The sequence below is a fragment of the Geotrypetes seraphini genome, chromosome 3 (genome assembly GCF_902459505.1).
Source record: "Geotrypetes seraphini chromosome 3, aGeoSer1.1, whole genome shotgun sequence".
In the NCBI taxonomy this organism is placed as follows: Eukaryota; Metazoa; Chordata; class Amphibia; order Gymnophiona; family Dermophiidae; genus Geotrypetes; species Geotrypetes seraphini.
The window spans coordinates 378,731,701-378,759,422 of NC_047086.1; the positions used below are offsets into that span (position 1 = coordinate 378,731,701).

The following is a 27,722-nucleotide window of genomic DNA, read 5'->3' on the forward strand; positions in this document are numbered from 1 at the left end:
ATGTTTTATTAGGAACGGTGAAATAATGCAGTGTACTCTTCCATGACTCATAAGTTAGGATCTAGTTATTGATTGCTTATAAGCAAATCATTTATTGCAATTTGTGTCTTTGTTTTATTAATTTCCATTCTGCTTTTTTTCCACTACATGCCTCGGTCCACTTTTCATTATATTGTGTAATTTCCATGGGCCGTCAATCCAATAAAGCTAATCAAGAAATGAGTCACGCTTAGATTCAAAGGAGTTTATTACCAGCAAATAAACTAGCTTTTATTCTCACTTTTGGATGTTCTGTCAGAGAAGGTTAGACAGTTTAATGACTTCTGTTTTCAAGAAGATCACATTTTAAAAAGAGCCAAGGACTAAATGGAATATTTATAGTAAATGCCCTCATTAGCAATTTCATTTTTTTTCCGTATTATGGGGGCTTTTGCAATAAACTATAGCTGTACTCTGAGGACCGCATTGTGTGTGCCACAAATAGTGATCTATATAAGAAGGCCTTATAATTGCACATTAGAATAAACCTAGAAGATTTGATCGTAGGCAAGCAAAAATGTGCAAGCATCTATTCACATCATAAACAAATGAGGATTCTGAAGGTTCCGGCTAAATATCATAGTATTCTCAACCTCCATGCTGTTTAGCAAGCATCTGGGGGGGGGGGGGGGGGGGGGAAAGCTGTTTAACATTTACCTCAGACGAGGGTTAAAATAGGCCTGTTTTTCACTGACAGGAAGCTAAATTGTGTGATCGCACTAAACTGAGCACGCTCATTTATCTTTTTCTCCAGTTGTATTCCAAATGGTGTACAAGAAAAACTCACACGAGGGTTATCAGCGCAGAGGGGAATAGGTGGAGAGCTACTAGACTCCAGAAAAAAAAAAAGAGTCAACCAAGAGCAGAAAGTTCCTAAAAAGGGAAGCCCCCAGCAAAAAATGCATGCCTCGGGTGTCTTATCAAGCAGATAGACGACAAAGAGGAAGAGAGTGTAGTCTGCCAGAGAGACCCAGCTGATTATTCTCTGGCTATATTTTCAAATTTCACAAATAAGAATTCTCTATACACGTCCCATGTCTCTTCCTATATCATGCTCTTCTTGATCCTTCCCCCTCCTTCCTTTCTATGTGAGTCAGAAAGACACGAGAGACAAAGAAGAGAGAGAGAAAATGGAGAGAGGAGACACACTTCAGCACTTTAAAATACCTGTCCCAGGGGACAGGAGCACAGCCCACTCATTCCTGTCCCTATTGACTGTGAATTCAAAATGGTTGCTATGACCACATCTCTATTCCATGAACTTAGATATTAGGCATCATATTTCCTGCACCTTTTATAAAATGTAGCAATTGCATTTGCTACTGGAGCAAAACATGACATCACTGACCCCCCTTCCCCCATATGATCAAGTACCCTACACTCCTGATGACATCCCTCCAAAGAGCCTCCACCATCGTCTTGGATCTACCAGCCCAGTTCCTTCAGGCAGGAGTAACCCCCAATCTCTCCTCCTCTGCAAGCATCATCTCCATTGACGGAATTCAAAAAAGCATGAGGTGAACAGGGAGGATCTCTAATTAGGATACAAATGGACAAACTTTCACAGTCTGAATCCCACAAAGGAGATGGTTTGGATAAGCTGGGGTGAGCTTCAATGGCAACTCCAGTAGATGGAACCTAAGGACAATACCAGGTGGACTTCTAAGGCCTTAGGCATTCTTAGGTATGCTTAGACATCTCTATACATGTGCAAACAGTGCCTTCATTCTAGGCGTCCTTTGCCCCATCAATTTTAAAAAAAAACCCAAACAAATGTGCGTCCCAATTGGTCTGTTAAATGGTGGTAGGATGCTTACCGCTGCCTACAATCAAGATGATGTTTTTAGAATCATACCCTTAGTGCTTATTTCCTTGTTAAGTTAAGCTCTGGAACACATTGCCAGAGGTTGTGATAAGAGCGGATAGCGTAGCTGGTTTTAAGAAAGGTTTGGACAATTTCCTGGAGGAAAAGTCCACAGTCCGTTATTGAGAAAGACATGAGGGAAGCCACTGCTTGCCCTGGATCGGTAACATGGAATGTTGCTACTCCTTGGGTTTTGGCCAGGTACTAGGGTCCTGGATTGGCCATCATGAGAACGGGCTACTGGACTTGATGGACCATTGGTCTGACCCAGTAAGGCTATTCTTATGTTCTTATCAATCTCAGATCTGCACGCAAATTACAGCACCCAACTTATAATAATAATAATAATAACTTTATTCTTCTAAATGGTACTATATCTATAGAATCTAGGGGTTACTGCCTCTGAAAATCTTTACCAATCGTTCCAGCCCTATCTGGATAGTATGAGTGTGGTCTGGAGGGAGGGAGCCTGAAATTTTCTGGGTGCAACCTGTTCATACCCTGATATTCAGTTCAGGTACCTGGGTATGGCTCAGCCCTGAATATCTCGTAAAAGACATTGTCAGCCTTGTAAAGCCGTGCTGACCACAGGGTTTAAGCATCAGGGCACAGCTTAAAAGCTGTGTGTGAATAACGGTGTTAAACAACCCATACATTTCATTTACATATAAATTGATATCATGTAAAGTTTTTTAAGCATACTGGGAAGTGAATATGGTAACAGCAGTTACAGTACATGTTAAAAAAAGTATTAAACTAGCCCGTAAACGTAGAGATTGTTAAGGGAAAGTGAGAGTGGCACTGCAGTGAATTTTAAACAATTTAAGAGATGGGTTGGTAATAAAGCTTTAGTGAGAAGCTAGGTCATCTAGATAAGGAAGTGCAAAGGATGATAGTATCCCCCTGTGGCTTCATTTTATGTGGGGCACTTTGTACTATGATGGATTGTTTGCAGCAAAAGCCTTTTGTGTTTCATGCTAAAGTATATGCGCTCTTAGAAGTCAAGATTATTCTCGCTCGAGAAGTAACTTTGGGAAAATATGAAATCATTTGGCATTAGTGAAGAAAACAGCAAAGCTGGGTTCCGGGTGCGAGGGCTACCTTTGCCAGCCCTTCTGGTGAATTCTTTCCGCAGGATAATGTTTGTAAAACAAGGAGGCCAGTGGTCCCCTTTGCGGTTTGAACTGGGTGATGTAAAAGGTTTGTGCTAATGGCTTGTGATTTTACCACCTGGGACATCATGGATAGGAATCATGGGAAATAAAGGAGGGGGCCATGAGAAAATCTGCTCTTTTTTTGGGTGCTCAAAGTGACAGACTATTTTTTTTTGTTTTCCCCGTTTCACTGCAGGGCACTGCATTATGGCGGCAAAATGGCCATTCATTTCAGATTGGGTGTGGTCTATGTTCTTTGGAGCAGAGGCATCACCTGGTCTTCAGACCTGCTTTTTTTTAACATCTGGGGTTTATTGCTGACTTTGCTATCTGTGGTGCTACTCTTTTGTTCCAGTTCAATGTTGTCAGCTCTGAAGCTACAAGAGGGTTAAAGCTGATGATGGAAACGGGAAGAAGAGGCAGACCGCTTCTGTCCAGTTCCATAATGGTGATGGTGCATCGGGTCTATCAGATTTGTTATTGAGAGGCATCGTTTTCAGGTTAGAGCAGTTTCCGGGAGAGCTAGTGGCAAAGACCATGGCCTACATAGTTTTTTATACAGCAGCTGGACCCCTAGTGGTAATACCATGAGACTACTGCTAGAGGTCGCCAGCACCATTTTGAACCTGGCACCAGCAGGGGCAGGAACAACTGGGGATCACATCTGCCCTTCCTATTAGAACCCAGGGATCTTTATAAGCATACCCATATTTTGAAATCAGGCCACTGTATGTGCCAGCTCTTCTAAGTGAAAACTGCTACTAATATTTATTATTTCTATCGCGCAGAGAAGGCGTACACAGCGCTGTATATTTTAACATACAATAGACAGTCCCTGCTCAGAAGAGTTTACAATCTAATTTAATAATAATAATAATAACAGTTTATATACCGCAGGACTGTGAAGTTCTATGCGGTTTACACAAGATTAAAAGAAGGTACAAATTGACTGAACTTAAAAGAGGTGAAAGAAAGTGATTAATAGGTCAAGAGAACCGTTATTGAGGAGAAAGAGATGTACGGGTCAGCTGTCTAGATATTTCAGGAACAGATATGTTTTTAGGTGCTTCCTGAATTCCTCATAAGTAGTGGGCGAGAGCAATTGTTTTAGATCTTTACCCCATAATGCTGCCTGATGTGAGTGGCAGGACATTACAGGGTTGGGGAGATTATGGTAGGGGAAATGATGCAGTGGGTCTAGGTATCTGACAGCAGTGAGTGGGAGTTAAGAGTTGAAAGCCGTTTCAAAAAAGTGGGCTGAGTGACGTCACTGTCTTTCTCTATGGATATTTTTGCAAAATCTCTGCTCCCGCTGTTATGTGCTGACCAATTAAAAAAAAAAAAGTATTTTAAGATATTCTTGCGTATGATTTACAAAAAGCTCTGTGTTGATCAGAGCCCTTTGTCAAACACTGGGGAAGCGTGAACGCCCAGTTGAGCCCTTAAGCGAAACGGGGCTCTAGTACCTCTGTGCGGCGATACGATCAGTGAAAATAATGCTAGAGACGGTTTTATATGGTCCAGCAGGACACTTTGTTGCTGTCTACACCGATGTATTTATTGCGTTTTTGAATGATAGAGGCCTGGGCAGATGATCAATGCCATCAGAGAAGATTTAGCTACGCTCATCTGGTGGCTGCTATAGACCTTAATTCACTGATTTAGTCTAGTCCTAAGGCTGGAACGGAGGCAGATTCCTGGCCGAATTACAGCTTTGTGAAAGTGAAAATCAAACTGATACTTGGCTGCATTCCCAAGGCAATCATCACATCCACCAATATTGGTTTGGGATATTAAAGGATATTTTTTATCACCTCAAGACTGCCCATATTTTGGGGGATAAAAATTTTGTTGAATAGCTGTCTCATTGTGTGCAAGCCTAGGGAATGAGTCTCTGCCATTTACTGGGACTCTGCTGTGTCTGTGAGGGACACCCGAATCGTTTCTCGTTTAGGACAACGTAGATATGCTTTGCCTAGTTGACAGAGGAAACACATGAAGACCCTGGGAGCTCTTACTTGAGCTTGGTGCAGTTCTACCTGGTAGGAATCTCCTGTAGAGCTGCAGTGGAGCCTGGACAAGGGGTGTGTTTGGCTGTTAGGTGCTATGGACTCGTGTTCGGAGCTACAGTACTATCGACACAAGAGAAGCTCACACTTGAACTTTGACTCCCCACCGGTTAGAGCAGTGGTTCTTAACCTTGTTGGAGGTATTGAACCCCACCAGTTTCATATGCGTGTTCACCGAACCCTTCTTTATTCCCTTAGTTTTGCCGGAGCTAGACTAGAATTACTCAACTTGGCATTGCAAATCATGCAATTAGGACGCTGACTCCCATCACGTTCTGTTATACATGTGAATCCATATTGTACATATTCGTCCGACCACTTTCGTATTTTGCTCGACATAGTTAGTAAGGGATTAAAATATTAAGATAGGTATCACACGACGTACCATCACAACAGTTACAATTCGACTGTGCGCATCAAATCCCCTGCAGCACAAATAGGCCAAGCGATGTTGCGTGATCACCTGCAGCCAATTATGGACAAGCGGGGCGTATCATCACAAATCATAAGCGCTTCGGTCACGTTCAATCATCTGTCAGTTAAATCACAAATTTTGATCAGGAATTGATGGATGTATATAAGGCGTTAGTTACAGATTGATAGATCAAGAAACCGAGTACACGATCAGTCTTGATCAAAATCACTGAATAACTGATAGATGATTGAACGTGACCGAAGCGCTATATGAGTCGGAGGTGTGTTTTGACCTCCGCCAAACCCGCGAGACTGACTCACCGAACCCCTGGGGTTCGGTCGAACCCAGGTTAAGAACCACTGGGTTAGAGGATTCAAACTTAAAAAATGTCACCAACATCTTTTTTCATATCAGGCAGTATTAGAAACATAGAAACATAGAAAGATGACGGCAGATAAGGGCTACAGCCCATCAAGTCTGCCCACACCATCGACCCTCCCTTTTAAGTCTAATGTCCCCTTTAAGTAGAATTGTAATAATGCCATTCTACTGACCCGCTCTTTCAAGTCTATACCCTAGTGATCCTATCCTTTGGCTGACCCTCGTAGGGATCCTACATAGGTATCCCATTTATTCTTGAAGTCTGGGACGCTGTGTGCCTCTATCACCTGCATTGGAAGCTTGTTCCAATGCTCAATCACTCTCTCCATGAAGAAGTACTTCCTGGCATGGGGTAAAGATTTGGAAAAACTGCATTTGCTTACCAATACTTATGAGGAATTTAGGAGACACCTAAAAACAAATGTGAATATGAAGCACATAGGTAGCTGATTTCAAAATTTGATACAATGATTGATCTTTATGGTTTTAGTTATGAGCTTTTAGCTTTGTAAGTTTTATTCAATCTGTAGCATTTTTAATTATTGTTAACCACATAGAACTTACGGTCCTGCGGTATATAAACTTATTATTATTATTAATACAGACGTAGATTTCCGGGCCTTTCTGCGCAGTATAAATTTGATGTTTTTGTCATTGTCACCTCAAGCGCGATCCTCTGCCTCCAACACTGCCCATCTGCTGCTACCCAGAGGGGTGATACATCGTTAGTCTGACATCTCCGCTGAAACCTGTCCGCCTTGGGAGGCCCTGCTGGTAGTGAAACTACCGACGGCATAGCTTTCAGCTTCACAGATGCGCGCAAGCCCCAGTGGCATGACAAGCCCTTGTACTATGACAAAGTGACTAACAGTCCTTCCTAAATATGACAATAGAGCTGGTACTCCAGATACATTAGATAGATTGTGAGCCCGCAAGGACAGACAAGGAAAAATGCTTCAGTGCCTGATTAAATTCATGTAAACAGTATAGAAAACTGAATACGAGTATGAATAGTATGAAAAGTTTGAGCCTCTGATAACCAGAGCTGGTAGTGTGACATCATAATGCCTCATTCCACCAATGCCTAAGAGCCAACCTCATCAGTGATGTCACAATGGCTTCACTGTCCTATACTTGGCTCACCTCTACTACATTTTGATTTCTAGAGTGGTGCAGTGGTTAAAGCTACAGCCTCAGTACTCTGAGTTTGTGAGTTCAAACCCACGCTGCTCCTTGTGACCTTGGGCAAGTCACTTAATCCCATCTCCCCCCATTGCCCAAGGTAGATTGTGAGCCCACCGGGACAGACAGGGAAAAAATGTTTCTGTACCTGAATAAATTCATGTAAACCGTTCTGAGCTCCACTGGGAGAATGGTATAGAAAACGAACTAGGATAAAAGGTGGTGAAGTTACTTTGCTGAATTGCCTCAGATGCTGTCATATGCATGAATAATGCTAATAAAGCTGCATCCCTTGATATTAAAGTCTGCATCCATTTACTGTGAAAGGATTATTTTATGATAATATAAACTGTTTTGAGATTCCATGATACAAGGTTTGTAAGATGAATAAATACATAAAAACCCATGTTTATTTCTAGAGGCTCTCTTTAGCCTGAATGAAGGAGGGTATATGGAAGTTGGCGGCTGTATAGTTCTGACTGCTCGCATTGCAGAAATAGTGGATGCTTGTGTATTTGCTTTGCAGCTCTGGGTTCTGCAAAATAGCCCTTACTATTTGGTTGCAGCTGTGCTTTAGCAGTTTAAAGATCTCTTCTGTGCCCAGTTTTCTACTTCACAAATGAATGCCTGCCACCATGAAATGCAATTTGATATTTGAAAGCAACAAGATTTTTCTAATGTTCAGGTCCCAAATTTGAATATAAGGATGAAGTTTATTATGACCCGAAACACAGCAGAGCGTTTGTACTGCACTTTGAATATAATTTTCTATAAATTCTGGCAAAAATCGTCTGACCCGACAAAAATGAACTAACCTAGTAAATGACGGCAGATACAGACCTGAACGGTCCATCCAGTCTGCCCATTAGTTATATCCATTAAAAATACATGATTAAATTGACTTGTTTCTTCTTTGATATTTCTGGGCCATAGACTGTAGTCTACCTGGTATTGTCCTAAGTTCCAAATGCTGAAGTTGCCATCTAATCAAGGCTTTGTGACATCACTGATGAGGTTGGCTCTTAGGCATTGGTGGAATGAGGCATTATGACATCACAATCTCAGCTCTGGAATGTTTCTACTCTCTGGGTTTCTGCCAGGTAACATAATAAATGACGGCAGATAAAGACCTGAACGGTCCATCCAGTCTGCCCATTAGTTATACCCATTAAAAATATGTGATTAAATTGACTTGTCTCTTCTTTGATATTTCTGGGTCATAGACTGTAAAGTCCACCTAGCATTGTCCTTGGTTCCAAATGCTGAAGTTGCCGTCCCAAGCTCTCTCCAGCCTATCCAACCATCCTGTTTGCAGGATATCTACCATAATGTTTGGCCAGTAACATCCTCATGTTCCAAGTTAGTGGAGTTCCCATCGATGTCCTCCCCAGCCCATTCTATACCAAATCATCAACTATGGGACACAGACCGTGCAAGTCTGTCCAATACCGGTAACATAATGAGCTATTGACGAGTTAATATGGATTATGGTAATCTAGTTTATGCAGGAGTAATGACAGGGCAATTAAAACGATTATAAATATTGCAGAATGCTGCTATTCAATTATTAGGCAAATTACATATTAGGGATCATGTGACTCCCATATAATTTGAAATTTCATTGCTTACCGATAGAATATAGAATTAAGTTAAAGATCTTGATGCTGGCTTATAAAGCGCTGTTTGAGCTACAACTACCATATCTTTCAAATTTAACCCCTCCCCCCTTTTGCAAAACCGTAGCACCGGCCACTGCAGTAACAGCTCTGACACACTACGATTATGTAAAAGAGGGGAGGGTTTTTTTTTGTTATTTTATGCACCTAGATAATTATTAAGATCATTGAATAAAGTAGCTGTACCAAGACGATAAAGGGGATGGAACTCAACTTTGAAAAGAGATGCCTGAGGGGAGATATGATTGAAGGCCACAAAATCCTAAGTGGAGCAGAGCGGGGTACAAGTGGATCAATTTTTCACTACGTCAAAAATTACAAAGACTAGGGAACACTCGATGAAGTTACAGCGAAATACTTTTAAAACCAATAGGAGGAAAAAAATTTTCACTCAGAGAATAGTTAAGCTCTGGAACGCATTGCCAGAGGTTGTGGTAAGAGCGGAGAGCGTAGCTGGTTTTAAGAAAGGTTTGGACAAGTTCCAGGAGGAAAAGTCCTTAGTCAGCTGTTGAGACAGACATGGGTCGGTAGCATGGAATGCTGCTACTATTTGGGTTTTTGCCAAGTACTTGTGACTTGGATTGGCCTCTACGAAGATGGAATACTGGGCTAGATGGACCATTGGTCTGACCCAGGTAAGGCTATTCTTATGTTCTTATCTAAGGCTCATCTTGTGTCTACTAAAAACCGCACATTTTTTATTTGGTCCCAGCTTTATGGAATAGTTTACCACTGGAGTTAAGAAAGGAAGAGTACTTAATAAATTTTAAGACATTTAAAGGCCCATAATTTTCAACTGGCTTTTTTTACATTGATAGGACTGGAATTCAAGATTTCAGTCGGTACTTTTGTGTACCTACAAAACATTTGGCTAAATAGTTTTAGCAACAACCAAAAAGGAGATTAGGTTCAACTCTATCTGCAGTGGGAAAACCGAGCAAGAGCAAACAAACAGAACTGCAGATATGTACAACCACGTAGGCAATATTTATTGTGACAACCCAAAAAAATTATATTTTTAAAATCTTTTTACCAAACATGGGACCCAACACGGTCTGTGTTTCGGACAACCTTCATCAGGGGTCCATGGTAAAAAAGGAAAAAAAACAAATGCCACAAAAAATTGCAAAGAACAAAGTTCAGTGGAACAAAACAAACTGTATTTTCGCCGAGCGTCACATGTGATCGTGAAAACTCACAAAATGCTAAATTTTAATGCTAACTTAACCACTTTGCTCCTAACTTGCTGTTTAAAGAAGCATATAAAGAATTTTAATAAGCATACACAAGTGACAATAGATAGTATGAAGTGAGCAATGCATATAACTTGGCTCTATCATGGCGTTTAGATATATGCTGTGTTAATTTACACAGCACAGACTATGGTTCATTGTTAAGCTGCTATTTGTGTTCTTTGCCTCACAGAGCATGGTTGTTAAAAGTGAAAAATATTTTTTTTTTAAAAAGATAATCAGTTAATGCATTCACACATTTTAGCACTTTACAAAATATTTTAATGTGTTTCATATTAAATAGACATTGGTAAGCAATGTGTAATTTTGACAGTTTTTTTTTTCTGGATCTATGATAGAAATCTGGAACCGGTGAGCAGGTTTCCGATATCCTTTTTTTCTCTCTTAACAAACAGTGGCTTGCTGCAATACGTTTAGAAGCTTGTTATAGGCTGAGCAAGTTGTGCGTCACGGCGACCCCGAGAGCAAAAGACAAATCCTGATGGAAGTAAAGAAAGTGGTGCTCGCCTGGCTTCGGGAACAGCCCAAAAAACGTTGCCGCAGGAATGCAGAAGCGAGTTGAACGATACAATAAATGTGTCATCTTGCATGGGGGCTTTGTGGAAACGCGATATGTTCAATTGCTCACAGATACTTCTATTAAAGCCGTTAAATGTATTCTGCCTTTACTTTTTGATTTACCCTCATAGTATCATATCGTACCTTGTATTATGAATTTATCTTGTGCAAACTGGATGGACTGTACAAGTCTTTATCTGCTGTCACCTTCTACATTACTATATTAACACAGAACACATTAAAATGTGTTGTGGTAATTTCCCTGTAGGTGTGCACTAACCTGCATTTTACCTGTACTTAAAAGTAGATGTAGGAGAGGGCACGTCATGGGTAGAGAGTAGGTGAACCCTTGTTACTTGGTTAGATCATTATAATTTGCATGTGATAACCAGATAATGGAGCATCAACAGGGGAGCACTTAGCACCTTTTAAATAGGAGACAGTGAGGGCCTGATTCGGTAAGTGGCATCTAGATTGCAGGTGCTAAGCAGATTTGCGCACAGATTCCAAAATGTTTTAAGTGGCACAATAATTATAATTGATCACACCAGTTTTCAGCCATTCAAAAAAGAATTACCAGTTAATTGTTCCGCATGGAACTTAGCGTGATGTGATGCCTACCCGTCTCTACCCAAAACATAGGTAAGGTTAGGGGTAGAGAATAAGCATGGTATGACAGGCACCGTCAGATACCTGTGTTAGACACCGATAAAGTTGACCAAGAAAACACTAGGATGCCTATCAGTGCCTATGTCAAGTAAGGTGGCTGGTAGTTGCGATTCTATGACCGCAAACCAAGGGGTAGAAATGTCCAAAACAGACTGGTAGATTCAAATGTATTTCACAAAGATCCTTTAATTCATCAAACAAGTAACTCAATGACTTGACATGTACATGTTTCGACCAAGATGGCCTGCCTCAGGAGTCTTACAAATCACGTGGTTGATAAAAAAAAGATTGGTCCACACAAAGGCATCTACTCAAGTTGTACATTCAAAACTATGGATTATTAGAAGCTCCGTACTGGATGCTGGAGCACAGTCAATTCCATAATTTGTAAGACTCCTGAGGCAGGCCATCTTGGTCGAAACATGTCCATGTCGAGTCATTGAGTTACATGCTTGATGAATTAAAGGATCTTTGTGAAATACATATGAGTCCACCAGTCTGTTTTGGACGTGTCCACCCCTTGGCTTGCGGTCTCGTATTTGTAGATTTGACTCTCATGTGTTATACTTCAGGCGATTCTATGATCGCCACCTAGCAGTTGATTGACAACCATGCCTAATGTCACCTACAGGTGTCGTTAGACGCCATTTATAGAATCTGGCTATAAGGCCCAGATTCTTTATAGGGTGCTGATATTGGCGGCTGCCGATCGATTGTCAATCACACGACAGTGCCCTATAGAGAATCACAACTCTGCAAAAGATAGGTAACAGAAATGTAGAACAGGGTTTTCGGGGCCTACTTTGCTGGCACCTATCTTGTTGTGAATCATGCCTACGTAGGTGCTTTACGGCAACCAAACACTACTTCTTGACGTGAGGCACACCCATAGTGGTGTTACGCGCCATAAAGCGCCTATGTAGGTGCGATTGCGGAACCTTTTTATTTAGGCACTGGTAGGCACGTTAATTTTACTGGTTTTTGCCATTTTAAATGGCGTTTTTCAATTAACTAAGTTTTGACGCTGTTTATAGAATATTCCTCTTAAGTGCTTCCTTAATTCTTTGCAGGTGCCACATGCTAATGTTCCCTTTAGCACATGGCCTGCACTTAAAACCAATGAAAATAAACCCTGAAAATGACATTCTTAATGCGTGGGGAAGTCTTGTGTTATGGAGATTTTACCAAGGCTTAGTAAATCGGCCCCTTTTTGTTCTTTTAGTAAAACAGAGCCACGGGAAGTTCAGTGAAGATTTATTCCTGCAGATAACGATGGCATTATGAAAGTCACAGTTCGCTAGACCCCAGTAGAGAAACTCATCTGAAAGGAATTGGGAGCTTTTAAACTTTGCTATCACCAGTCAGTTTGGATATTTTTTCAAGCGCTGTTAACTTGGCTGGTAGAGCGCTCTTAGGTTTGTGATTAGAAATTGATTCTCTCTACTAGATGCCTCTGCTTGAGAGGGTTTGATTATTACTACAAATCCTTAATCAAATGTGCCAAAGGTTTAATTTGATACTACAGTCTTTCTACTTTGTACCTCCAAATGGAATAGACTGAAAACCCTATATTCCAAGGTTCAGTTTTAACTGCGCTTTCAAATGAGGCCATAAAACTGTAAGGGGGGAATTTGCTAAAGCTTTGTTTTTGTGTGTGTAGAGCAGGTTTCATAAGTAGAAGCTAGCTCCTTTAAAATTGCATGTCTACGTACATGTGTTAAAAGTTGTCATGCCGTAGGGTTTGCGCCTATTTTTATGTTGTGCATAGGTATTGCTGGGAGTGTGGTGTGGGGCTGGCATTGGGGTAATTTGTACAACAGGATGTATATTTATTGGACGTCATTAATCCTCAGATTATGTAAATGGCACTCAAGGTTGTTTTGTGCAAATTTTAGGCCCACCCCCAATTTGTATGTGCAATTTAATTGAATAATGAGGAGTGTTTCTTCGAAACACGGACCGTGTCAGGTCCCTGTTCATCTACCACTTGGACCATATGTTGGATACAAACTGTTTTGTTGTTTATTTTTATGTTTATTGATTAAAGTCTTGGCATCTTGTACACCATTCCTGCAGTTTTTTTTCCTTTTTTTTTTTCATTGTTTGACATATCACTGCAGTTCAGTTGGATTTTTTGAAGGTGGTAAGTGCTCCACCGTTAATTTTTTGTTGTTGTTCTTTCAAGATCCATGTGCTAATGCAGTGTCTCTCAAATCTTTTTAGCTCCGGCACACTAAATGGAGCGCATGTTTTTCGCAGCACATTCTAAAATTGCAAAACCAACAAAAAAAATTAAATTTGAGGCTTAAGCTATGTTTGAGCAGTTTTACCAACGGTGAAACTAAAGTAGATAGAATTGCTAATCAATGCGATAGACGTGCTTGTTTTTGAATGCAAATGAACTCAAAACGCGGCTTGATAGTTGACAAGCATTTCATCATCCACCATCTCCAGTCGTTCTCTTTTTTTTATTATTTAATTTTATCAGAGCAAAGATAAGAAGATCCAAACGGTAGGAAAGCCTTGATTGTTTTGTTGCTGAAGTTAGGCTAACTATTGCATGAAAAAAAAATTTTTTTTAAACCTAAAATTACTTGCCATTAGTGCCCCTTCAGCCCTCCCCCCGCTCTGATCTACTCCCCTCCCCATCTCCTCCTCTCCCCCCAACTTCTCTCCTTGCTATTCGCAACTCTATGATTCAATTCGATACGTAATCATTTGTAACTACTCTCGCTTTGCTGTCTGCAATTTGATATGTAACCACTTGTAATCTCTGTCTAACTAATGTGAACCGCCTAGAACTCTTCTTTTCAAAATTTCTTTTGATCTCTAAACTTGCCTCACTGCCAATTTCGATCTGAGCACCTTCAATCCCTCCCCATTGTTTTTTCCCTCCCCTTTCAGACCTCTCTTTCTCCCTTTTTAGGGAAAATATTGTTGTAACTTTAATTCCTTATGTTTATTCCATATGTGTCATAGTCTGTCAATATTGTTTTGTGTGTTAAATTCCTATTAGTTAAAGAAATATTATTTTACCGTTATTTTACCCCTTTAGTGTTCAATATTATATAATTTAACGATGATTGTTATACTTTGTTAATCGCTTAGTTTGTAATAAGCGATACATCAAATAAAATTAAACTTGAAACTTGAAACTTGAAACTTGTATGGCGGTATACAAAAATAAAGTTATTATTATTATTATTATTTTCAAGGATCAATCAGGTCATAGAATGTTGCTTGTCTGGGCGGTTGTATCCTTACGCACACAGGTGGTCATGACATTGATAGACTCCTGCGTACGCGACATACATGTCATCTATTGTGGTGTATACTTTGAATCTCATCGGGACACACCACTTGCCGTGGCACACAGTTTGAGAGACACTGTGCTAATGGAAAAAGTAGCGCCAGGATGGAGGAGTAGCCTGATGGTAAGTGCAGTGGGCTGAGAATCTAGGGAAGTGAGCTTGATCCCTACTGCAACTCCTTGTCGCTTAACCCTTCATTGCCCCAGCTGCAGAACTTAGAGTGTGAGCCCACTAGGGACAGAAAAAAGTACCTGCATATAACATATGTAAGCCACTTTGATTGTTCCCACAGAATGGTGGTATATCAAACCCATGACCCTTCACTGTACCTGGGAAAAAAATAGCATTAAAATACTGGTGCCGTAATTGTGGGCTTAGCAACTACTAGTACTTGGCAACTAAACTTCAATGCCAAGAAATGTAAAGTAATGCACCTTGGGAGTGGAAATCCATGCAAAACATACATCTTAAACGGTGAAAACTTAACAAGAACTACTGCAGAAAGGGACTTGGGAGTTCTCATCCGGGAAGATATGAAAGCTGCTAATCAGGTGGAGAAAGCTACAGCAAAGGCCAGACAAATGCTGGGTTGCATCAGAAGGAGCTTCATCAGCCGAAAGCCGGAAGTCATATTACAGTTATACAGATCCATGGTGAGACCACACCTGGAGTACTGTGTCCAATTTTGGAGGCCACATTATCAAAAGGATGTGAAGAGGATGGAGTCGATACAGAGAATGGGCACTAGGATGGTCTCAGGACTTAAAGACATCCCATATGAAGAACGCCTGATCAGACTGCACTTATATTCTCTGGAGGAGTGCAGAGAAAGGGGGGACATGATAGAAACATTCAAATACATCATGGATCACATCAAAGTGGAGGAGGAAATCTTTTTTCTGAAGGGCCCCACGGCGACAAGAGGGCATCCACTAAAACTTAAGAGAGGAAGATTTCATGGTGACACCAGGAAATACTTCTTCACCGAACGGGTGATTGATCAATGAAATGATCTTCCCCGCCAGGTGGTCGAGGCCAGTAGCGTGCTCGACTTCAAGAGTCGATGGGACAAACAGGTGGGAGTACTACAGAGTTATGCTCAAACGATAGATACTCCAGGGAAGAAGGGTTCTTGAGTGGGCAGACCTTGTTGGGCCATCGGCTTTTTTCTGCTGTCATATTCTATGTTTCTATGTTCTGTGTTAAAACATGCCAAGCTCATATTTTAGTCCGTTTTAGTAAAAGGGTCCCTATATTTTCCTTATAAAATATGCATGATATAGGTGTCTTATCAGGCCTCTCAAATAGGCACCCTTTTATGAATTTATAACTAAGAAGCTGTACAAAGCCTGATCTTTTTTCTGAAGTCATTTGAAGCAGCATTTGAAAGCATAGGCACACCGCAGCTTTCCCAAAACAAAGAGAGTGGTAGTATGTCAAAATCCAGCCCCCCAAAATCACATTGTGCATGGCCCATCACTACCACTCCATTAGGACGTTCATTTTTATTTTGGCAGTGTAAACTTTGCACTAGGTCAGTATATCACAAACTGTGTGCCGAGATTCCAGGTGTGTTGCGATACACCAAGGAGGAAGAGAGGCGCCGGCTGACTGCCCTGCAGGACGTGCCTTTCGCGGTAAAAAGCACATCTGGTAGGCAGTCAGCCAGCTCCAACGACTCAACTCCTTCCCGGTGCCTCTCCATGCCTCTTCCCTTCCAGCACCTCCCATTGGCGGCTCAGGGACCCGTCTGGAGGGCCTTTGCGCATGCACGGATGACTGACATCATCGTGTCGACGTACGCTCACCTACGGATGCAACTTGAGCCTTGGCCCCCAGTTTAGTGCGCCATGGCTTCGCAAAGTTTGCAAGACACTGATCTAGGTAGATGAACTCATATCTATCTATGATATATGTATTGCTTATATCAAGCTAAAAAAATGCTAAAAACTTTTGTTTCAACAATAGCATTGCTTTTTGGGGGGAGGGGTATTTTGTTTTGCAGCTTTTCTCATTGTAAATAAAGTTTATAAGCAAATGGGGGGAAAAAAGCACGGAAGATTGGGCTTGATTAATGTGACATATCTGGCTTCCTTTTCACATCTGTCTCAGCAGCCAGTCAGAAAGAGCAGCTTCATAAACAGTAAATTAAATTTAAATTACACAGTCTTGGCTAGAAAATTGCTCAGTTAATCCTGCCCCTAAAATGATATTTGAATTTTTTTTCCACATGGTCTGTTTGCTGGTTTTTCATACCCTGCTGGATTCTGCTAGCACCCTCATTGGTCTCGATTATTTGTATTTTGCATTTTCTTTTTATGAGAAATCCAGGAGAAGTAATATCAGTTTTCGTCAACTCAGTTGCGGTGTAGGATTTCAGAGTGCTTTAAAAGATGACCATCTTTTCTTCTTAGAAAGAACCTATTTGCTGGTCTGGTGCTTCAGAGAGAGGAAAGCACTGCACTCAACCTTCAAGAAAGGGCCAAGATCGTTTCTTGTTTTGGATTTTCCATTACCAGCTGGGCTGGCACTGGCACGAAGGCAATGATTTTAACTCCTGGAAGGGATTTGTGGTTATAGTATGGGAATTATATCTAGACTAGTCTTTAAGCCCGTTACATTAACGGGTGCTAGAATAGATGTGTCAGTCTGTCTGTCTGTTTCTTTATCTCTCTCTCCTTGGCCGCTGTCTGTATCCTTCTGTCTTCCCCCCCCCCTGAGCAAAGCTGTCTGCCCCCAGGACACACCTCCTCCCCCCAAAGCAGCCCCCTTTACCTCTCCCTAACTGTCTCTCCATGGCCCTCTTCTGTCTCCCCCCCCCCGAGCAAAGCTGTCTGTCCCCAGCACACCTCCCCCCCAAAGCAGCCCCCTTTCCCTTTCCCTCTCCCCCTGGCTCCCGGTATTGATCCCCTTCTTACTCTCCCCTCCATCCCGGCGTCTACTGGCCTGCTCCTCTTCAAAGCAGTCTGCGATCGTGGTGGCCGGCTTTAGCGAACCTCGCAGGCTGCTCTCCAACTCGGTAGCACGTTCCCTCTGACGCGATCCTGTGCGTCAGAGGGAGCATGCTACTGAGGTTGGAGAGCGGCCTGCGAAGTTCTTTAAAGCCGGCCACGATCGCAGGCTGCTCTGAAGAGGATCGGCGGCGGCGGCAGCGAGTGAGGTGACATGGCGAGGACGTAGGCAGGCAGCGGTGAGTGAGGGTGGGCGGTGACGCGCCAAGGCAGGGAGAGAGCACAGTCGTGCGCCTTCAGCCCCCGCATGCGCCGTGAGGTTAGAATGTTGCCACAGAAGCACACCTCACGGCGCCACACCGCACAAATTTTCGAGAGCACATGCGCGCTCTAGCATTTTATTATATATGATGGTTGAAACTCAGGACCCAAAATTATAGCGTTTTGAAGGGATCAAGGCTATATGGCTCCAATACTAATTTTCAGAAGGGAGGGGGGGGAGAAATTAGGGAAAGAAAATCCCCGAGTAGGAAAAATGAAGGTTCATTTCATCAAATCCCAATCTACTTTCAGTGGAACCAGAGAGATCTAGAAGTCTAAAAATAAATGCATTTAGAAGCTCTGTTATAAAGAATCGCTTACTTCTCCCTCTGTATTCGCTGTGATAGGGGATTAACAGAACCACAAATACAAAAAAAAACCGTGAATAACTTTTTCGTATGTTATTCGCTGTTTTCTATTAAAAACCATCATGAATATAGTGAAATCGCAAATAACATGGTGGGAGGCCTGGCCTGTTCTTGAAGGAGAGGCAAAACACAGTGAAGAAAGTGCTGGGAATCAGCGATTTCTCTATGCAAGCTGATGTAATTTAGGGGGAGGAGCCAGCAAGCTAAAAAACGTGAATAATCGAAACCGCGATTGCTGAAACCGCGAATAAGGAGGGAGAAGTGTAGTATTAACTCTGTAAAGGCTTTAACAATGAAATTAATGCCCCTTTACTGCTGGATTTCAAGGCATCTTCCTATCTAATGGAGGTGAGCAACAGTCGAATGATGTAAGATGATCTGTAAGGGGTAAAAAAGATCTGTTCAGGGATTTCAATAAATTAACCATTTTTCCCAGCAGTCTCTTAGCTTCGATATCAGATCCAGCTCCTAAACTGCTCAAGGCTTGTGCTGTGATTTGTTACCTAATTGCACTGCGCAACAGAGATTTGGGGGGCATGAATTGTAGTGGGTGTTATATAGTGATTTGGGGGTCACTGAATTCAAAACTGACCTTAATTTTTCAGTATAACCCTCAGATTTTTTGGCAAAAGAGCATTATAATGCAGAACTTAACATTCTCGCTATATTTTCTAATGCTTGGAGTAAATGTTATAACAATTTCTGAAATATTAAAACAGTTTGCCTTTGATGAAGTCTTGCAAGGACGTGAGAAAAGTGCGTGGATAGCACTGAAAACATAAGAACATAAGCAATGCCTCCGCTGGGTCAGACCTGAGGTCCATCATGCCCAGCAGTCCGCTCACGCAGCGGCCCAACAGGTCCAGGACCTGTGCAGTAATCCTCTATCTATACCCCTCTATCCCCTTTTACAGCAGGAAATTGTCCAATCCTTTCTTGAACCCCAGTACCGTACTCTGCCCTATTACGTCCTCTGGAAGCGCATTCCAGGTCTCCACCACACGTTAAAGAAGAACTTCCTAGCATTTGTTTTGAATCTGTCCCCTTTCAACTTTTCCGAATGCCCTCTTGTTCTTTTATTTTCCGAAAGTTTGAAGAATCTGTCCCTCTCTACTCTCTCTATGCCCTTCATGATCTTGTAAGTCTCTATCATATTCCCTTTAAGTCTCCTCTTCTCCAGGGAAAAGAGACCCAGTTTCTCAATCTCTCAGCGTATGAAAGGTTTTCCATCCCTTTTATCAGACGTGTCGCTCTCCTCTGAACCCTTTCGAGTAACGCCATATCCTTCTTAAGGTACGGCGATCAAAATTGGACACAGTACTCTAGATGCGGACGCACCATCGCCCGATACAATAGCAGGATAACTTCTTTCGTTCTGGTTGTAATACCCTTCTTGATTATGCCTAGCATTCTGTTTGCCTTCTTAGGGGCCACTGCGCACTGTGTCGTCGGCTGCATTGTCATGTCCACCATTACCCCCAAGTCCCTTTCTTGGGTACTCTCATTCAATAACATCCCTCCCATCGTATAGTTGTACCTCGGGTTTCTGTTTCCCGCATGCAATACTTTACATTTCTCAACGTTGAACTTCATCTGCCATCTCGTCGCCCATTCCCCTAGTTTGTTCAAGTCCCTTTGCAATTCTTCGCAGTCCTCTTTAGTCCGAGCTCCACTAAATAGTTTGGTGTCGTCCGCAAATTTTATTATTTCGCACTTCGTCCCTGTTTCTAGATCATTTATGAATATATTAAATAGTAGCGGCCCGAGCACCGAGCCCTGTGGGACACCACTCGTGAGGAATGTAATTGAGAATTTTCTGGGGAATAGGAAGGCACCAGACTATGTCCAAATGGTGGAGACGATGCCTAAAGCTTTCTGTGATCTCAAATGCAACATGTCTACTAAAAATTCATTTTCTCCACTCAAATCTGGATTTTCCCCCCAATAATCTTGGTAGTGTTAGTGATGAGCATGGGGAAAGGTTTCACCAGGACATTGCTACAATGATATCAGGGCAGATGGAATTCATCAATGCTAGCTGACTACTGTTGGACATTAATTAGAGATGCTCCTAATCTAGTTTATAAACACATTTCAACAGCAAAACGATTCTAGAAAATAATATTTATAGAAACTCTTAAATCGGCGCAATTCTATAAATATTTGCTCACAAACTATATGTGATAGAAGAAAATATTTTCAAGGAAATGCTAGACCGAAAAGATGAGTCTTAACCAGTGACCTTGCTACTCTCTGGGTTTTGGACAGGTACTAGTGACCTGTATTGGCCACTGTGAGAATGGGCTACGGAGCTTGATGGACCATTGGTCTGACCCTGTAAGGCTATTCTTATGTTCTAAAGCTCAGAATGAACTACAACTGAAAGAGACTTCCATAAACTAGGAACGGATGGATAAAAAGCAAAGTTAAATGTTGAAGCCAATCGCACCAAATGAACTGGAGACAAAGTCAGTTGATGAGCAGATACTGAACGCAAATTACGAGCAGGCCTATAAGGAACTAATAATTTTCTCAAATAGTCAGGTTGACCGGATTGTAGTGCTTTAAAGGCAAGTGTTAAAGCCTTATGAATAAGACGCAATTTGATAGCGATAACAAATTCCACTGGAAGCACAAAGAAGCACAAGGGGCCTTTAAGTTCCGAGCAATCACAAATGCAAACTTATTAAGGAACCCGACATGGCCTGTGTTTCAGCATGTCCACCTGATTCAGGGGCCATTCAATGCAATCCACACAAAGATTAGCCAAACAACACATAACACCAAGGTGTTCAACAAGCAGAATCCTTGGTGTAACGAGAATAAAAATGAAAAGTGCACACATACCTAAGTTGTGTGGGGATCAGGTATATCCTACAATAATGCATATAACTTGTAGGAACACCCCTGGCCATGCCTCTTTTCAAAGGTACGCACTGCATCTGGCGCATCCTTTTAGTAAAATCACGCTTTCCAAGTTGAGCGCGATAACTTCTAATTAGTGCCACTAGCCTCAGTTGTGCGGTCTTAATTGCCAATTATCTATACCAATTAGGCACATACAACTCAAGGCACCATATACAAAATCTGGGGGATAGTGCGTAATCACAAGGGGAGCATGCATGGGGAGAGGGGAATAGGTGGGGCTCAGACTTAATACAGAATATTATAAATTACCTTAGACTCTGACCCCCTCTTTTACTCAGGTGCGCTATGCTTTTTAGTGCAAGGTAAATATTAGCGCGCACTAAACGCTAATGCGTGAATATTCTCCTATGGACACATTAGTGGTGAGTCTACTAGGGTCAGAGAAAGTACTTGAATACCTAGGAACCAACTTTTCAAAATGATTGGGGGATGCTAGACCCAATGGAACTTACCTCTCCTTGGTAAGTTCCATTGGGTCTAGCATCCCCCAATGGAACTTACCAATTAGCTCCGTATTGGGGGCGCTCAAACACTCACAGAGCTGGCTCCTATGCCTATATGCAATACACTAGAAAGGCCTTAAATTGTAGTTAATAAAATAAGAAAAAACAGTAAGCAAAACTTTGCAGTGATAAATTTGCATCTCGGGGATTTGCTGCTAGTTATAATCATTCAAATTTTATCTACACGATTAATGATTCTTTCAAAATCCCCTAAGAGAAATATATCCCTGTAATTACCAGCATCTTCTTTGTGATTCCATGTATAAATATTAGTTTGTAACTATTGTTATTTACAATGCATTGCAATTCATACCAGAAAACATATTTAATGAGTGGGGATAAACTATGCCAGATCTTGCAGTACAAGTTAAATCAAAGTTGATAGACTATGGTAGAGAACAAAACATGCAGGGAGCAATTATATGTTTTAATGAGTGCACGGTACAGACTTATGATTTCATTTTTCAAATCTGTCCTTTTTCTGTTACCTCAGGGCTTTAGAGCAATCTACATTTTAACAGACTGTCAGAGTTAGAAAAAAAAAAAAAAAAAAGTGGTTTTACTGCACAGTGATCACTTGGAGTCTTTATGTTAATTAATTTTCATGTTCCTCTCTTGTTCTCTTCTATGTCATGTACTCATCTACTTGACTTATCTAAAAACATTCTTCCAGATTGCAGCCTGTAAGTCCTGCGAGCTGACGTAATTACAAATTGTAGTGCTTTTCAACAGTGAAAGACGTGCCATTGCATTGTTTAAACCGTTCATGCAAAAAGCTCAATAACTCATTTCCCTGTGATCTGATAAGAGACAAATGTGGGGAGATAAACCTGAACGACAGTGTCCTATTAATCCGACCATAGGGAATGAAGTTATTGAGCCAATTCCACTGTCTAATGGAGACCTCTGTCAACCAACACAACCCATCCAGTGGCCAACCAGTACGGTAGGAAAGCTTGGCTTGTCTGACAAATTCCATCCTGCTGTCTAAGAAGTAGCAAGAGAAATATAGATGTCACCATTAGCACTATTTGCCCTGGTTTGGTTTTTCAATTGCATCTTAGGGCTCCTTTTACTAAGCTGCGATAGCGTTTTTAGCGCACGCAGAATTTTAGCACGCGCTAAACTCGCGCTACGCAGCTAGAACTAACGCCAGCTCAGTGCTGGTGTTAGCGTCTAGCACATGCGGTAATTCTGCACGCGCTAAGCACACACTAAAACCGCTATCGCAGCTAAGTAAAAGGTTATAACATCGGAGACAACATCCTGTAATCTTTAATCAAGGACTTGTTTTCATCCCAGGGATCTTTTTTTACTTTGTAAAACATACCATATAATGGACTAGATTCAGTAAATGGTGCATGAAAATCTCAATTCTATTCTGTAATGTGCAGTCAAAGATGAGCGCCTATTACAGAATAGCACTGAGGCCTTGATTCTATAAATGGCACCTAACGCCTAGGCTTAGGCCAGAAGTGGCCTCAGGCGTTTGTAGGCATGCCTAGGTGCTTCCGTAGGCACGAGTCAAATGCCTTAAATGTAGGCCTGTAAAACCCTAGCTTGTATTTAAAGCATCTGTAAGAAAAAAAATATAGACACGATTCTGGACGTGGCGCCTAGGCGCAAAATGCTTTAACACACTTTGCAGTGAAAGTTTTCATATATGGTAAGTGTGCCTTAGAGCTTAACGCCCTTTATTGGACAGACCCTATATTCCACATGCTTCGGAAGGAGAGTAAGTACACTTTTGTAAAAGCATACTTTATTTGTGAAGAATGTACACTATTTTTCGATAACGGGTCCATGTTTGCACTATTTTGCAAAATTGTGCACGCTTCCAGAGTGGACATATAGGGTAAAAAAAAAATGGCATGAAATGCCATATCAAATGAATGAATTGTAATGGTTCAAATTGTTTCTCAGCAGGGAAATATCAATAACCAAATACGCCTCTCCCAATTTTTGATCTACTTAATGGTGCTCTATGAGATATTGACCCTCAGTGGTTGCTTGTTTCACATGAACATCCTTACTTCAGCTTATGGATCACCTCATTCGTCATTGGATCTGTTTAATGCATGCATCTATTCATCAACTCACTTATTTATTCACTTTTTAATATTTATATATTACTTTTTTAACCCACTTAAACCTAAGCAGCTTACAAAAATGCATACATAATTATCAAACAACACACAGCATATATAAAATCCAAGTCTATAAATTCATTAGAGCATTATTCTATAAACAATGTAGCTTTCAAAACCTTACTAAAATTCCTGAACTTGTTGCAAGCAGAGGACCTTAACAGTGCTTCTACTAGGCTGACCAATTAATGTGTGTAGATTAACCTATTCGGGGTTTTTTTAACAAAACTTCAATTAAAAAGTTAGATGAACTTATTTTTTTCAATCAGGGACCAGCAATCAACATGGTCCATGTTTCATTGATACTGCCTCAAGGATTTGTCCCCTTCTATCTGTCATCAATGTTTGTATGGTACGATTCCAGAGTATTTCAAGAGAAATATGACCATTTATCAGCCCAAAAGATCATTGTGCTCTGAAACTTCTGCTCTGTTAAAGGCCAATGTTACTCCAGAATATGCAGAAACTAGTGCAATGACCTTTTGTTGGGGTAAAATGATGGAATTTGCTGGTAGGGCAATTAAGGAAATGTGCCGACAGAGGAGCTTACAGAAAACTCCTCAAAACACAATTCCTCGTTAATGCTTTTTTTTATAGGGTCCGACTTGTCCTAATTGAAGATTAACTGTGAATTTAAATTCTGATGTTTTGCCTCTCTTTTGTACTGTTTTCAAGCATTATATACGTGGATATATTGTAAACCACATAGGAATTAGACGGTATAAAAAATTTTTAAAACAAATTATATTTGCTATCCCCTTCATTAAACTCATCGAGAATCTTCCTGTAGCACATTGAATCCTAGTCAAAAGAAGAAAAATGTTTGGTATGGTAAACTCAGGTCTTCCTTATAGCATATGCGTTGGGAGAGGTGTAATTGATTTCAAATGAATGCACATCCCATGAAACAAATCATGACAAAATATAGGAAATCTTGATCAGAAGATACCGTATTTGCCGGCGTATAAGACGACTGGGCGTATAAGACGACCCCCCAACTTTTAGTTAAAATATAGAGTTTTGTTATATACTCGCCGTATAAGACTACCCCTTCTTCCGCACACCTTCTCTACCGCCCCGGGTGCAGCACAGCCGGCCAGGTCCCCTTACTTTTGTGGCACTTCCCCGACCGACCGATAACAGCCCGGGTCCGACAAACCTCCCTGCCCTTAACCGCGAATCTAAATTACCTTCTGACTACCCCTTCTTCCGCACACCTTCTCTACCGCCCCGGGTGCAGCACAGCCGGCCAGGTCCCCTTACTTTTGTGGCACTTCCCCGACCGACTGATAACAGCCCGGGTCCGACAATCCTCCCTGCCCTGTAGCCGCGAATCTAAATTACCTTCTTACAGCTGCTGTAAGAAGGTAATTTAGATTCGCGGCTACAGGGCAGGGAGGATTGTCGGACCCGGGCTGTTATCGGTCGGTCGGGGAAGTGCCACAAAAGTAAGGGAACCTGGCCGGCTGTGCTGCAACCGGGGCGGGGCGGGGCGCCCCTCTCCCTTGGTAGCCACTCGAACCGCGAGGCTACTCTCCTTCTCCTTATCTGCCCTGCCTGCAGCACAGAGCCGAACGGAAGTCTTCCCGACGTCAGCGCTGACGTCGGAGGGAGGGAGGGCTTTGTTTAAGCTTTGTTTAAGCCCTCCCTCCCCTCCGACGTCAGCGCTGACGTCGGGAAGACTTCCGTTCGGCTCTGGGCTGCAAGCAGAGAAGGTAGGGAGAAGAAGAGCCGCGTACATCCAGAAGACTGAGTACATCCAGCCCCGCAGGAGCCCCGCGACCCTCGGAGGCGTCCCCATGGGATCCCCGCGACCCTAGGGGCGTCCCCGTGCAGCTCTCTAAACAGTACCCGGCGTATAAGACGACCCCCGACTTTGGGGAGGATTTTAAGGTACTGAAAAGTCGTCTTATACGCCGGCAAATACGGTACTTTAGTCCATTAGTTCTCTTTGGTCTTTTCTGTGGAGAAGTGATAGGCTCCTTTTACTAAGCTGCATTAGCGTTTTTTAGTGCACGCGGCATTTTAGCGCGCTAAACCCACGCTACGTGGCTAAAACTAACGCCAGCTCAATTTGTGGCAATTTAACATGCGCTATTCTGCGCATTAATGCCCTAACGCAGCTTAGTAAAAGGAGCCTATAGTGTTGCATCTCGTCTCACACTGTCAGTATTTAGTATTTTAGCACTAAAGCACAGTAGCTATGGGACTTAGTGGCCAGATTAAATCACTTTCTTTAAATTTTTGTACAATAGCCTTGTGTCAGAAAGACCGAGCCATGGCTAAGGTCAGTTGATATGATTATTTTTATTATTCCTTCCAGATGCATAGTGCCATAGGTTTGTGCTGAGCTACAAAACACAGGGATTATTTTTATGCAACAACGTAACTATATTAATAGTTGTACTGAACTATCTATACTAGCGGCCTATTAACAAATCCATGCAGGTCAATTGCGCGCAAAACAATTGCACGCAAAACAATTGCACCCTGTCAATTTTGTCCCGTGAATCTGCCATACGTGGATATCTGGAAGGCTCTGATTTGCTCAGACTCTTCAGGCCCCGGCCCTTGGGAGGAGCCTGAGGAGGCTGAGCAAATCAGGGCCTTCCAGATATCCACGTATGTAAAGGGTTCCCATAATCATAATGCGAACCTTACCTTAAGTGTAGTGGGGGGTCCTCCACCCCCCCATCAAAAAGACAATATAGTGTCCGCTGTGGACTGTGATTGGGGAACGAAAGACAAAATAGTATCCGATGTGGATTGTGATCAGGGAGCGCAATTGCCGGGGCGCATTTGACGGGGCACCTCCCAATTCAGTGCGCGTATTTGTCGTGCGCACAATTGTCAGGGTGCAATTGTCGTGCGCGCATTTGACGGTTCACCGTACGAACAGCCCTATTGAATGTCTGTGTCGAACTGTCCATTGTGACTTCCTGGGTAATTGACCCAACCTCTTGTATTGTAATCTGAGCTTGAACTGAATAGGTAAAGGCAGAATAAAAACCCGATGAACATAACAATAAGATTATATTCAAACATCCTGTGAATGCACAGTTTCTGACTCTGTTGGAGTACATTTAATCAGTCCGTCTTTATCTTCATGCCTTGCTTTTTTTTGTAGAGCACTGATGACATACTGGTGGCTTCAGCCGAATGTCCCAGTGATGACGACGAGGATATTGATCCGTGTGAGCCAAGCTCAGGTGGGTTAGGTTAGTCAATTTTTTTATTACTTTTTTCTTTTTTTTTTCCTTTCATCTATGCTTGCTTGTGAGCAAGTATTTCCATGTGATTGTTATCTCAAAAAAAGTGAATACAGATTTTGATGCCTATATTTGCTCCGTGTTCAAAGGTTTGCTTCTATTTTGTTCCTGAAAGTCACATATTTCTTTATGTATTTAATAGGATGGACGGTTCTTTGCAATGATGTGTTGTTGCACAGTGGCGTATGGTCAGGTCTTTCAGGGAATTCATTGACTCCCCAGCCCTGGAGCCCTGCTTTTTCCTCTCTTGATGTACTTTGTGCTTGATGCAGTTTGATTGGTTGAGCACTGATCTGAACTTGATTGTTGAGCAGCTTCTGCCTGCTTAACCAATCAAATTCAGAGCAGGGCCTTCAAGGAGATGGGTGAATCCCCTGAAGGCCCTCACCGCACGCCACTGTTGTGTTGCATGTCATTAACAATGCAAATGGTACTGAGTTAAAGAATATGCCTGAACAAACAAATAAATCTTAAGTTGTTTCCTGAACTATGTAATGTAACTGATGCAATCTAACTCAAAAGGTAATAAGTTCCATAGCTGAGCATCTTCAGTGTAGATCAGCGTTTCTCAACTTCTTCAAGTCAAGTACCCCCTAAATCTAACAAATATCAACCAAGTACCCCTGACCAAGCTCCACCCAGACCTGCCCAAGCTCCGCCCCAG

The 27,722-nt window shown here is 41.9% G+C and overlaps 1 protein-coding gene across 1 annotated transcript in view; it reads left to right on the forward strand.

Moving 5' to 3' along the window:
• The window catches only part of NRXN1 (neurexin 1), a 1,819,236-nt gene that overhangs the window by 1,772,095 nt on the left and 19,419 nt on the right, over positions 1–27,722 (forward strand). The window contains 1 exon segment of the mRNA XM_033938516.1: positions 26,917–26,998. Within this exon segment, the coding sequence (XP_033794407.1) occupies positions 26,917–26,998 (82 nt within the window).